This window comes from Melitaea cinxia, chromosome 11 (assembly GCF_905220565.1).
Source record: "Melitaea cinxia chromosome 11, ilMelCinx1.1, whole genome shotgun sequence".
NCBI lineage: Eukaryota > Metazoa > Arthropoda > Insecta > Lepidoptera > Nymphalidae > Melitaea > Melitaea cinxia.
This window is the reverse complement of record NC_059404.1, coordinates 8,412,109-8,427,077: the sequence shown is the minus strand read 5'-3', so window position 1 is coordinate 8,427,077 and position 14,969 is coordinate 8,412,109. Positions and strand designations below refer to the sequence as shown.

The 14,969-nt window shown below is 32.8% G+C and overlaps 2 protein-coding genes across 2 annotated transcripts; one reads left to right on the top strand and one right to left on the bottom strand.

Annotated features, from left to right (window-relative positions):
* Nucleotides 1-37: 37 nt before the first annotated feature.
* On the bottom strand, nucleotides 38-3,256 carry LOC123658050 (extensin-like). The gene is made up of 5 exons (XM_045593533.1): nucleotides 3,175-3,256; nucleotides 1,900-2,268; nucleotides 1,517-1,746; nucleotides 1,010-1,159; nucleotides 38-201 (listed from the first exon to the last, which is right to left on the bottom strand). The coding sequence occupies exons 1-5, from the start codon at nucleotides 3,254-3,256 to the stop codon at nucleotides 106-108; spliced, it is 927 nt and encodes a 308-aa protein (XP_045449489.1). The 3' UTR covers nucleotides 38-105.
* A 1,076-nt stretch (nucleotides 3,257-4,332) lies between these two features.
* LOC123658049 lies at nucleotides 4,333-14,100 on the top strand (the record flags this gene model as incomplete). Its single annotated transcript, XM_045593532.1, has 5 exons — nucleotides 4,333-4,446; nucleotides 5,224-5,292; nucleotides 6,902-7,046; nucleotides 7,628-7,764; nucleotides 14,071-14,100. Coding segments are annotated over exons 1-5 (495 nt in total), but the record flags the coding sequence as incomplete, so codon positions are not given.
* Between the last annotated feature and the right edge of the window lie 869 nt (nucleotides 14,101-14,969).

Sequence of the window (14,969 nt, the reverse complement as noted above, 5' to 3'; positions counted from 1 at the left end):
AATGTATAAGTATTAATAGTGAAACAATGTAAACAATATAATAGTTTTATTTTAATTTTTTTAAACGAATATGTACAGTTTTTTATTTAAATAAAATATCTCTCTTTAAAAGCCATCCATTCTGCATAGAACCTCGTAAGTATCGTAGAATACTTCTTTTCCAGAGTAAGGAATAAATATACCTCCTTTGCTACCTTGAACCTGAAACAGATATTATTATTTATGACATAATCCATGAACTTGACTTTTGTTGGTAACAATTTAATCGAGCTATGATGTAAACAGCTAGATAAATGTTCTGTAATTACATAACTCATGTTAGTACTGAATCAAGGTTAATTGAAAATCAACTTAGATTCAGGAATAAAATAGCCTCATCACTTCAGCCTGATACAGTTCACTACTGGACATAGATCTCCTTAAGTTCGTACTAAACATGGCGTGAACCCATGTGTTTAGTAACAATAGCCTGCTATAGCAAAAAAAATTAATACTTTTCCAGTAGAGACATTTTAAGCTTATTACATATTTATGTGAAGTAAAAATAAAGACGTTACATTTACAATTTACTAAATAAGTATAAATGGTTACGATAAAAAAGTGTGCCTGTCAACTCCTGGAATTTATTAGGTAGGTACATTTTAAAACGATAACCATATTTAAAAATTAAAACGCTTGCTAATCATATTGGTACTGTAAATGCTGGTATAGCATTATACCTATGTATTATATAAGCAGTTAAAAGCGCTTCTAAAGGCGTTACTCTCAACATCACTATTTCACTTCTCAATTTTTTTGCTACCTTGCCTTAAGGTGAGATCTAATAAGAAATGTTGTAAAGAAATATATATATATATTTTAAATGAATATATTTGACAGTGTTTGAAGACAAAGCTATGTAATAAATATTTTAAGTTTTTTCATCTGTTCGTATCATTTTAGTGTAGGTAATATCTACATCTTGCGTACTACTACTGCGGGCTGCAGTTTGTAGCAATTAATGTCTTACCTTGCCTGGGGTCATAGATCCTTTATGGCGTGCTCTACCAAGAAACAGAGGTTCGCCAGTGTCAGTGTTTCCTGCGATTATAGCACTTGTTGGTATGTCACCGTTAGTAGCGGGTAACCAATGGACTGCCTCACTCGGAGCACAAAGAACCTTAATAGCAATATGAAAATTGTGATATTTTAAAGAATGTATAAATATTCTGTTACCAAAGTTATAATAATAGTTACATTAAATTACTTTACATATTAACAATAATTCTTTTTAACTCTCTCTTGTACTTATATAATTAACTAGCTATATGCCCCGCAGTTTCACCCATGATAATTTGAATATTATATTGTCTATAGCCTTTCTCGCAAACAGAAAACGGTTTCTGAGATTAGCGTGTTCAAACACGCAAACAAACAAAGTCTTCAGCTTTATAATATTAGTATAGATTACACATACATAAGTCTCGTTTAATTTTTAATCTAAAGATAAATAACCAGTACAGCTATTACTAATTACCTCGAAATTGTGGACAGGTAATTCCTTACCATAATATGGTATATACGCGGCTTTCTCTTTAGTAACCAACTTGCCAGGTATGAGATGCCCACTATGGTGAGACCTGATAGCCCAAAAAGGACTTCCACCCCACGCTTCTTTCCCAACAACAAGAGCCTCATTTTTTAGCTTTTTAGCCTTTTTCATTTCCGTTGGAACCCAATGTATAACATTAGATTGAGGTTCAGAATCTGTAAAAAATTGATTATGATCCGGGATGTCAGAAATAATTGTTGCAAAGATTATCAATTATTTTATATAAAAAAACATTAAGTCAGCTTTATCTCGTCGTTTATTTAGTTTATATAATATAATTATGTACTGAGATTTGAATATTATATTACCATTAACCACAACAACGGGGTCAGGTGCTGGTGTAGGTGGAGGTGGATAAACATAGGCTGGTTGCATATTTATTTGTTGCGGAGGATAGCCTGGCTGCATGTTCATTTGTTGCGGAGGATAGCCTGGCTGCGTGTTCATTTGTTGCGGAGGATAACCTGGCTGCGTGTTCATATGTGGCGGAGGATAACCTGGCTGCATGTTGATTTGCTCCGGAATATAGGCTGGCTGCGTATTAATTTGTTCCGGAGGGTAGATGGGCATCATGACCGGTGTCGGCATGTAGGTAAATCCAGGTGGCCCGCCTGGCTGAGGAGGATAACCTTGATAAGGGGGAGGACCACTATGGGGAGGGCCATTTGGAGGTAGATCTGTAGAGCAACATAAAAATATATGACTCATAATCAATAACTGAAACTGAATTTCAATTAATGTTACGTAAATAACTTTTCCTTTATATGATATATAAAAATTTTACTCACTCCATGACATTTTTTATACAAAAACAAAACAATTGTCGGAACAATTTTTAAGTTTTAATAAAAACAACACAAATGTTTTCTAAACAGCACTATTTCGATTTTAAGGAACACTGAATGTTTTTTTATCAATGACTCGTTCTATCAGTGTCATGTTTTTATCGATATCATTTCTATGTATTGATTAGATAGCCTTGTTTGAAAATGTTAGCTTGAAGCAATTAAAATGTTTTTAACTAAATAAATTTATTCAATAGTTACCAGTAAAGTGTATAATTCAGTTATTTAAAAGAAAGACGGGCTTATTATTTAAGCTCGCTTGAGGTAAGTATTTTTCCAAAATTGCTGGTCACCTTATTCACCACAGGAACACAACATTGGTTGCAAGCAGTATTATTTAGCTGTCATCTTCTGTAAGGTCGAGGTACTTACCCAGCCGGGCTGTTCTGGAGATTTTTAGCGGGTTATTATATCCTGTTGTGCCCCTCAGTTAAATGTACAGAAAAACATCTCAAAGCTTGTATTTTTAATGAAGCAATGTAAATATATTTCAACATTGTGCGTAAAACTGTATATTTGCAATTAAAATGTATAGTAGAACAGTATTCTACTAAAATTTTAAGTTAGTTTATGGGTAGAAACGAAGCATGTGCTATTATAATAGGGATGATCGCATCAGTGAAGCGTCTTACTTTCGTTCCTATGTTCTACCCAACTCTTGTATCCCGTCAATCTAAAAATATGTTTTTGAAGGAAGTTACAGCGCTATTGCAGTAACCTTTAAGAATGACTTCATACTTTTAGGCTGCGAGACTGTAGGTGCGACCACTTCGACCAGTTTGCTGCTTGCTCTAGCTGCGCCACTCTTCACTGGACGCATTCCGTTTAAACTGCACTGCTTCTTTACTAGCACACGTTTATAGGACACACATTTAAATCATATCATGTACTGTCGCTGTGTTCAAAGTACAAGTTTTCAAGATTTTTTTTTTAATTTATGGGTTTATGCAATTATAGAGTACATTTAACGTTATATGATGAAACCTATCGAAAATGTTTCACAGGCATGAAATACAATTTTATATAATCGTAATAATAACCAATAATCTAATTTTAACTTTTATAATACCTGTAATAGTATATAATTCTAACCTGTCCATATCTGAAATCAATAGTTTCCAATTATCATTGTCTTTTAATAACTGTCATAACACTACTTGTAATGATAGGTTAAAGAAATTCTAGCGCGATTTTGATAAAACAATAAAATATACCGTTATTCAGTTTCAGTTAGAACGGACATCTAAAATGTTTTATTATTATTTCCGTTACTTTAATTTTATTTGTACTGTTTTTGGACTGAAAAAGCCTTTTATATACCCACATGTACGAAATCAAGCTCTTATATCCATTTGGAATAAAGTTTGGTGTCTTTTCATAGTGTGTTGTGCTTTAACCACGCATTTAATAGCAATCAAATTTGATCTGCAGTTTCACATCAAAGAAAATTTGAGTGAAATTTCAAATATTAACAATCTTTTAGTGGCCACAATCATTCTGTTTCGCAACCTTTTCAAAGAACACATGTATACTGAAATATACGGTGTTGTGATAAAGATGCTTAATCAATTAAAAATAAGTCCAACACGTATAAGGTTGATTTCTACTAAATTGTGCATATTGTTTACTTTGCAAAGCATAATATTTGTTATTTTTATATCTTTGGAAATGATCTATGACAGTCCACCGTACTTAATTATTGTAAGGATACCTCTATTTCTTGCTATTTTTCATTTAACGATACATTTATATTTGATTGTGTCGATTTTGAAAATATTGAATTGTAATATAAAAGAAATGCTCAAAACGAATAACATTGTGTATGATTCCTTCGTTACCAATAAATCTTCTCGTAAACGACCAAAGTCAATCTTACTGTATTTACTTGACTTTAGAATGAATTTTTTCGATGTAAATTCGAATTGGAAATTAGATCTAAAAGTTTTATGTAAAACATACGACGATTTGTGCACTTGTATTCAACTTTTGCAAAAATGTCACGGTGTGGAGGTGGGTTATCATACATTAATTTAAAAAAAATTGTATTTTTAATTAATGTTTAGTATAATTATCAAATCGAGATTAAAAATAAAAAAAACATATGTATATCAAAATTAGATTATTAAAACTTAAATTAACATCTCACACTCAACGACCCTCACTAGGAATCTTTGATGTGTCGGGAGTCCGGAAACGCACATCTATCTGTACAAATAAATAAAATTGGAGCGTCTGTTTGTCATATTAAAATAACCGCTTTTTAATAAATAAATGCATATGGATGTATACACGGTACATATACCAAAATAACATTTTCTACAATTTTTGTCTGTCCGTCTGTCTGTTTGTTCCGGCTAATCTCTGAAACGGCTGGGCAAATTTCTACAGGAATTTTACTGGCAGATAGCTGATGTAATAAGGAGTAACTTAGGCTACTTTTATTTAAGAATGTTTTTTTTTTGTAACTGCGAACTGAACTTTTTTTTATTCCACGCGGATGAAGTCGTGGGCACAGCTAGTATATAAATAAAAACGAATGTTGCTAAGCGCATAACTCGAGAATTTTTTTACTATTAACTTTTGACAGAGCGAAATCTGTCCGGGTAGCTAGTAATACTCGTACATAAAATACGCGGAGATAAAACACAAACGCTATTAGCACCTCAAAAACTGTACGTGTGCCAAGCCATGCAGTGCCATGACCGCTGCGCAACTTGTCGTCAAATTATTAATAAGTAGTTGTTACAACAATAGCTTTGTTATTATATAAACGAAAATACCTTCCAGGTTCTTCTCTCAATGTGGGTAATGTTTACAAGCGCGGTTACAATGATTACTGTAATTACAAATAATGAGGTAAGACCAACTATACAAAATGTAGAAAATAAGCTCGAATATCACCTACGTCGTGGTTATAATTTTATCGATGTTTATAAAAGTATTCAAGTAAAGATCCGGCGTGTATGTCGGCCTGTCGGGGTAAAAGTCTTTTCGTATTTTTTAGTAAAAAGTTGGAATAAAATCGGTTTAGTTGTATTTTTTGAAAGTAGTTGCTTTTGATGCCATGAAAACGTGACATTTTAAAAATGAAATTCAAAAGTAAACAGTTTCCCGCCACTTTTCATTTGTTTTTCTGTACACCAAAATGGGTGTATACAATGAAAAAATCGGTATATTTTAAAGTTTTAGTATTAACAAGGAAACAATGCGACTCAAGCTACGAATTTTTTTTGTGACGTTTATAGACCTATTGCAGTATCAGTAAGAGCAGCACAAAATTGGTTTAAATGTTTTTAGTCAGAATTTTTTTTATGTCAAAGGTGATGATTTCGCTCTGGTCACCCAGTTACGGATAAACGTTACGATATTTTTGAAAAAGTGGAGCTATATCGACAATTGACTAGGTACGATATAGTGAAAGATCTGAGAATTGACCGTAAAACAGTTTTGATCTATTTGAAAAAGGTTAGATATACAAAAAAGCTCGATATACGGGCTACCACATGAACTCGCTGAAAGAAACCTAATGTACCGATGTTTGATCGTGTACTCATTGCGATTCTCTCTTAAGATGCAATGATATCAAACCAATGCCGCTCTAGAAATTTATATATACATATATAAATTTCTAGAGCAACGGCATCTTGCTATTACTTACGAGATGGCGTCAAGCTATCGAACAAAATCGTATAATTGCATTTTGCAATTTATTTGTTACGATAAATTGCATTTTTGTTTGAATAGGAGTAAAGTGTTATAGTGGCATTTTAATAAAATAAAGAATAAGTACTATCTAGTTTTCCTTAGTTTTGCTGACTTTTTTAATTTTATTAAATTATCTTTTTACTGAATAATAATATAATAATAAATATATATAATATAATCTAATCTACTCTGAAAAATAGCTGAAATGTCAAAATAAATAAACAAACAATAATTTTAAGGGTTTATGAAATCAATTATTAATACGCGAACGAAAAAAGCCGACTTCAATTACATCGACCAGTACATACAACATAATACAACATAGGTAGACGAAAAATTATTCAAGTAAATACGAATTATTAGACATAACGCTAAAAATACTTGTCAGATCCCAGTCAAATTGAAAAGAGCTTTCGATTAAAAGAGAATTATAAAAATTAATACATAAACTAAAAAGTTATGATCGACGAAAAAATAGTTAAGTAAAGACGCATTATTACAGATAATTCAAAAAATATTTGTCGGATCTCGATTAAATTTAAATGGGATCACACAACAAGCACCATATTTCAATTAAAAAAAAGTATAATTAAAATCGGTCTTCCCAGTAAAAAGTTCTGAAGTAACAAACAAAAAAATACAGTCGAATTGAGAACCTCCACCTTTTTTGAACTCGTTTAAATAAATTATTTGCCCTACTTCTTATTATTGTTTTGTAAGTATAATTTTGATTTTACATGATAATAATTTATAATTATAGACCAAATACCCTTGGCTTGAGGTAATACGAGGCATCCAAGTTTATGTCTGGTTCGCAATAGCGTGTTATGTGGACGATGAAATAAGAGAGGAAGTTGATATGACGGAGACGCTTCTTATTAAAAATTTAATCGATTTCAGATGCAGTAAGTAATGATTTTTCAACAACTAATTGTTTATTCACAATATGTTATTTATTGCACAAAAATAGGTCTAAATGAGGATGGTCCGATAAGTTCTTGGCCTACAAAAGGAAAACGAAAGTTTTCAAAAATATTTCTTGACATAGTCTCCTTCTATTTCGATATACTTGACTCATTGATGCTCCGTCTTATTTAACCTGCCTGAAAAATACGTCTTCGGTAGATTTGCAAAGTAGGCCTCCGTGGCGGCGATAATCTACTCATTCGACTCCAATTTCGCCCGGCAAGTCACTTTTTCAAGTTTGGTAACAAAAAGAAGTCGCTTGTGGCTAAATCTGGAGAATACGGTAGATGGAGCAGCAGTTCGTCGCCTAATTCGACTTTCAACCAATTTGGCCGTGGCGACGGTGTCTTTTTTTTGCTATAGTGGCGTAGTCAGTCAGTGAGGCTAAGTATTTTTCGGACTGCCCTTGTATGTATATCCTAACAACAGTACCATATGAAGGAAAAAATTAAAAATAACAAGTTCATGTTTTCGTTAATATTATATAAAGTTAACAATTACTTTATACATTTATTTACAGATATTGCGAAAAAGGAAGCCTTGCAGACATTTCAATTAGTCCTAAGCTCTAATCGGCTGCAATTCAAAGCTTATAATTTGTATCGTTTGAACTATGCCACACTTCTCGGGACGGTTGTAACCGTTATGACTTATAGCGTTATATCTATTCAATTTTTTTAAGACTATATATACATGAGGACCATGTTTGTCAGTTGCTGATAAAATTTATCTCACACATAGTGACAGACTTTCTATACATGATTTAAAGCAGGCCTTTTGGGTCTAATTCACCACAACAACCTTCACACAACTATATATTTCTTTTAGATTCGCTAGATTAGACACTGCTTGTAGAAATATCTGACGAATAGGTTTGATAGTAAAAAGGACAAATGGTGTAACAGATCCTAAATAATATGTTGGATTCAGCTACACCCATTTCACTTATCTTATTAGTATTAGGTATAATATCATCTTCATACTACCTTAAAATAGTGCCGAATATGTTGAAGACAATGCTTGGATTTCATATTTTATGCACTTCAAAGTCTAGGCCGACCCGAGGTCTGAATTGGAAATGATGCGCCTCTTTTGCTCCGGGGTCTGGGATCGCAGTGATAAGTAGCATTCCACTGCTAAAAGAATGTGAAGAAATCGATCTAGTAGTTTTTGAGTTTACTAACTAAAAACAAACAAAAAATAAAATCTTTCTTTTTTGTGATATTAGTACAGATTGAATTGTTTTTTTATTAATTGTATACATTAACACATTCGACTGATATACATATATTAGCTGGTTTTTATCTAAAAGGGATATTCCCTAATCATAGAAATAGAAGACGATCACTAGTAATTAACCTACCTATTACTCTGAAGAAGTATGGTTTTTCTATGTTGAGTATTGTAATTATTGAGCTATTGCATAGCGGAAAAGATACTGCTCAAAGTCTGGAGTAGTCCGACTGGGAAAGTACCTCAACCTTATAAAAGGTCACAGCTAAATAACACTGCTTACACGCGAGTAAGGTAGCCAGATTACTACTACAGGACTACTACTACCTACTCACTACTTAGGGAGGGTCGGAAATGGGGTCGGCAACGGGTTTGCGAAGCTTTTGGTGCTGCTGGCGACAATAAGATACGGTATCCGCTTACCATCAAGCAAATAATAAGCTTATTATCAAACGTCATAGTAAAAAAAACGTGTATAATTAAAGTAAAATCTATACTAATATTATAAAGAGGAAAAGTTTATAATTTTGTTTGTATGTAGGGGGTAATCTTCGCAAATAATGATCCGATCATGAAATTTCTTTCACTAACAGAAAGTTACACTATTCAGGAGTAACATAGGCTATATTTAATTGTAATTGAACAAAAAATTCAGTAAATAAGAAAAAGAATAAAATATAATATCAAAATGGTAAATAAACTAGCGCCATCTATCGCTATTCGAAAACAATTTATTAGTCTTTCGACGTTATTAATTTAGTCCTTTTTTAGTCTATCGACGACGTTTTCTCGATTTCTGATAGATGGCGTTGGAGCAACATATCATTTATTTAAGTGCTATAATATTTGTTCTTTAAAGTATATTATTTGGTTCTATAATTTAAAATAATAAATTCACGGGAGCAACATATTATTTATTTAAGTGCTATAAAATTTGTTCCTTAAAGTATGTTATTTGGTTAATATAATAATAATTAACGCCCAACGAAGTGGGCACGGGTCGGCTAGTCTCTATATATATAAAAGCGAAAGGTCATTCATCACGAAATCTCCGAAACTATAACACTTACAAACTTGAAATTTGGCAGGTAGGCTCCTTATAAGACGTAGGCAGCCGCTAAGAACGAATTTTACGAAACTCGATCCCTAAGGGGGTAAAACGGGGGTTGGAAGTTTGTATGAAAGTCCTATGTTTTAGAAGTAAGAGACTTGAAATTTAAAATGTATGCTCTATAGATGATGAAAAGGTGTCCAAATAATGTATCTTTAGAAATCAACTCCCTTTTGGGGTTAAAACGGGGGATGGTAGGTTGACTCACTCATCACGAAATCTCCGAAACTATAACACCTACAAGCTTGAAATTTGGCAGGTATGTTCCTTATAGGGCGTAAACATTTGCTAAGAGCTGATTTTATGAAACTCGATCCTTAAGGGGATAAAATGGGGGTTGGAAGTTTGTATGAAAGTACTATGTTTTTGAAGTAATAGACTTGAAATTTAAAATGAACGCTCTTTAGATGGTGAAAAGGTGATCAAATAATGTATCTTTAGAAATCAACTCCTTTTTGGGGTTAAAACGGGGGGATGGTAGGTTGACTCCCTCATCACGAAATTTCCGAAACTATAACAGCTACAAACTTGAAATTTGGCAGGTAGGTTGCTTATAGGGCGTAAACATTTGCTAAGAGCTGATTTTACGAAACTCGATCCTTAAAACGGGGATAAAACGGGGGTTAGAAGTTTGTATGAAAGTCCTATGTTTTTGAAGTAAGAAACTTGAAATTTAAAATGTATGCTCTATAGATGGTAGAAAGGTGACTAAATAATGTATCTTTAGAAATCAACTCTCTTTTAGAGTTAAAACGGGGAATGGTAGGTTGAGTCACTCATCACTAAACCTACGAAACTATAACAGCTACAAACTTGAAATTTGGCAGGTAGGTTCCTTATAGGGCGGAGACATCCGCTAAGAACTGATTTTACAAAAATCAAGCCCTAAGGGGATAAAACGAGGGTCGGAAGTGTATGAAAGTCTTATGTTTTTGAAGTAAGAGACTTGAAATTCAAAATATATGCTCTATAGATGGTGAGGAGGTGTCCAAATAATGCATCGTAATCTATATATATAAAACAGAAAGGTCACTAACTCACTCATCACGAGAACTCAAAAACCGCTGGATGGTCTATCCATCCAAGTTGGACAAAGAATTTAATTTAGCAGGGAGGTAGATTATAGTTAGCAGACGACCGCTAAAAACGGATTTTACGATATTCCATCGCTACTTTAATTGGGGTTGATAGTTTCTATGAAACAGCCTGAAAATAAAACTAAAAATGTGGTGTATAGAGAGGTTTTATAAAAATAACTATTAAATTATACTAGGGTAAAAGCCGGATAGTTGCCTCGGACGGATACATGCCCCGGTTTTTAATACACTATGTTAGGAATATAAGTTGTGTTAGCGCTTTACTACAATAAGTAGTGACCCCCCACAGGCCTTATTGCGATGTAAGCCATCGGAATAGGCGCACGTGTTTTGTCCGTGTGAGCAAATATCTTCCGCGGCGAAACTTTGACGGGCGTTATAATTATATTGGTAAGTAATTTTTATTGAATATTTTTATTACTAATCGTTGTTTCAGTCAACTTTTTGTTTGTTCGCATGCATTAGAGTTTAAATTACATTGTTTGTTATTTTTTATTGCAAAATAATTTTTATTTATTTTGCAAATGTAAAGTGCAAGTATCCGCATCAAAAAGGATAGTCGCCCTACTTACTTTCGCGGATAGTTGCCCCTAGAGAAACTAAACATTTTTTTAACAAGTAAAGACGAATTTCATTTTTTGTTGTTTTTTCGAATTTACTGTGACTCTAACTTGTTGTAATTAAAATAAATATCTACTCAACTGTTTTATATATTTATTCTAGATAAGCAAAATGCCTCGTAAATATAAGCGAAAACCAGGCGTGGTGCCACGCAACATCAACTGGACAGAAGATACCTTAAAACTTGCCTTGGAAGAATTGAGAGAAAAAAAAGGTATCAATGAAATTTCTCGAACATACGGAATATCCTCTCGAACCTTAAGAAGACGCTGTGAAATAAGTAACCAGCAACTACTAACTCAAGGTAGATTTTCGATTCAAAGGTGTATGCCCTGCAGTATAAATACAAAATTCTATCTACACACCTTCTTAGCTGACGCAATTGTATTTTTTGTCACTTCTAGGAAAATATCCTGTTCTTGGCTTCGAAAATGAAAAAAGACTGGTAACTCATATATTGAAGCTCGGAGACGCCGGTTTTCCTCCTGACAGAATTGTGATTCATCAATTAGCTTATCAGTTTGCCGAAAAGTTGAAATCAAAGCACAGCTTTAACAATGAGAATATAATGGCTGGACCGCAATGGCTAAAAAGCTTTCTTGAAAGAAATCCTGAAATAGCTTTGAGACAAGCTGAGGGCTTATCAATTGAAAGAGCGAAGGGTCTCAACAGAACAGAAGTTGCAAATTTCAAATCATTAAAAATGAAAACTATTTAATAATGTTATGATTATTATTTCACATTAAACTTAATAAAAGATCTCAGTAAATTATAAGGACTGTTAAATAAATAATAAAGACTAATTTAATTGATATAAATTTGTTTCTATCTAAAATAAAAAATTTACCGAGGTTACTATCCCCGCACGAGGCAAGTATCCCTCGAAGCATTTTCCGCGCTAGGCTACTATCCGCCATAGTAGGCAACTATCCCTTTTCTGAGAGGTGAAATAAAACAATATTTATTCAAAACCATTGTTAATTATGTACACAAAAATAGGCTATTATAGAAGATAAAAGGCCTATGTTTTGAGATACATACTAAATAATTTTCAGCAAGTTCATATTTTTAAAAAATTAAGCTTTTTCGAAAAGTGGGGCAACTATCCGGCTTTTACCCTAAATCGTGCCTTTTAAAAAGTTACTCGGTTGATAAGCATTTCAAGTGACTGAAATAAAAAAAATATTTGCGTTAAACATCTTAATAGTAATGCATATCTTCATAACCACGCGGACGTAGTCGCGGGCAACAGTTAGTGTATTATAAAACAAAGTCCCCAAAAGTGTATATGATCGATTCGCTCAAAATCTTACGCTTCAGCCTATAATATCCCACTACTGGGTATAGGCTTCTTTCCCCATGTAGGAGAAGGATCAGAGCTTAATCCACCACGCTGCTCCAATGCGGGTTGGCGGATATATTTCCTACTATGAGTAACGATCGCTATCAAGTGTACATGATAGCAACCGGGACCGACAGCTTAACGTGCTCTCCGAGGCACAGTGGGGAGACCCACACAAGGACTGCACAAACACCCAGACCACGGCAAACACCTGTATGGCCAATACAAATGTCTGTCATGTGCGGGGATCGAACCCGCAACCGCCAGCGCATCAGGTACAATCCATGGCTGTGACCGTTGCGCCAACGCGGCGTCAAATTCTACTGAACGGATATGATGTAATGATTTATTGTTGTGTAATAAAATATTTGAATTTCCTAGCATAACATATTGCCATGAAAACAGTTTGGCAGAGGCGTTACTGTCGCCAATCCCTTAACGATAGCGAAAATTGATAATAAATTTTTCACAATTGTAAAATTGAAGTATCTGTTGACTATTGTTGTTGTGTACTTGTAATGTCTAAAACATGATTCATTCACCTGTAAATTATCCTATTTATGTTTTCCAAAATGTGTATATAATTTTATTGATGATATATATGTTATCCATCATTATTATAACAGCAGTGATGCAATTATATCAATGAAAACGTGTTTGTTAAATGTGATACCGTTTTGCGCAAAACAATATTTTTATTATTCATACTCTTCTTTATCTATTTTATGATTACTTGTAAAATAAATATGACTCATAGTATAACTATGAATTTTCTTTTCAATTACCTCACCAGATGAACATCGAACCGTTTCATATATCTTTATCTATATCTTTTCCTAGTTAGGTATACCAATTTTCTTTAATTTTCTTTCATATAAATTTTATCAATCTATCGTCTTCGGTGCGACAAAGCCAGCCCTGCGGTCACCAACCCGCCTGCCCAGCGTGGTGACTATGGGCAAAACACATGAGTTCACGTTATTTTTGGCGTAAACTTGTGGAGGCCTATGTCCAGCAGTGGACTGTATAGGCTGTAATGAAACTTTATCATGTCAATAATAAACAAAAACAGAACTATCTGATTTGATGATCCATTCTGAAGTTATAGGCATATGTAAATAATACATTTCGGAGACTCGTATTAAGTCATTAACATATTACCTAGATTTAACAGTTGTAACAATATCTCGAGAGAAAAAACTTAAACACGCATAAACTTTCGTAGTTTCTATGACGCGATTACCACAAATTGTTTGAAAAACTAATATCGTTTGATAAACTTGTATTTATACATTCGAATGATTTCGTCAATGACACGTGAAATGCAGAAAACACGAAGCATGGAATTTAGTATCATCGCCAGCATATATACAAACTATTTAGTTTGTATTTATTGGAAATATTTATAATTGCAGTGAATTGATGTAAATAATTATAAAATTCCTATCACCATCTCATCTCTAAGCAACATAATATACGGATTCACAGAATCACATTACATAAAGTCGACGCAAGCTCCTGTGTCGCACGAGTCGATCGCAGTTGATTTCGGTTATTAGATATTAATAAATAAAGCATATTATTCGGTGCAGAATTACTTAATTTAGAAATAGACGATAAAGATGTGTGGACTTAGTGACGCTGTATTTCATGCAAGATATTAATTAACTAATTTTATGCTAATATACTTACTGTTTATATATTATTTTAAAAAAGTAACTCCGGAATTTCTCGCTCTTTTTTCTCTGCAGAATATACATTCCGAATCGGTGGTAGCTTCACTTTTAAAGTTTGTAACATGACGAATTTAAGTAAAAAAAGTACGACGAAAATACTTTTGAAGCTTTTTTGAGTAAAGTTATTTTGATTTGGTTTGTTTTAATGTGTAAGTAAGTACTTTAATAAATCTATATAAATAAAAAGAATTCTTTTATTTTATTTAATTCTTTTTTCATTATCGTCAGGCCGGTGTGTAGAAAAAAATATTTAAAAAAGGTATAATCATAAAAAATAAAATATGGCGGTATAAAGTTCGTAAAGTCTAGCTAGCTAGTTTTAAATGAAAGTGACTATTACCATCATTAATTTATTTATAAATATTATGAAATAATTACAGTTTTCAGTAAATACTTCAAAGATTATCGTTTGATGATAGAGGTATTAAAGATAAAAAATAGTATAAGGTTCAGTATTTTAGCAATCATATCTACATCATGTGATTATGATATTTTCACTTTTTTACTTTTAAGTTGATAAATCACTATTTCATTTCTCGTTGCTTTTAGTACACTTTGTACTATTGTATAAAATATATTACATATGTTTGCTATTTATTGTATCTTACATAGCAAACTTTAACTTTTTTTCAATTTGGATTGACTATTTTTCTCAAATACTTTCTGTTTATTTTTTATAAATTACTGTAGCTAAAGTTCCGCTACATTGAATCAAAGTTGTT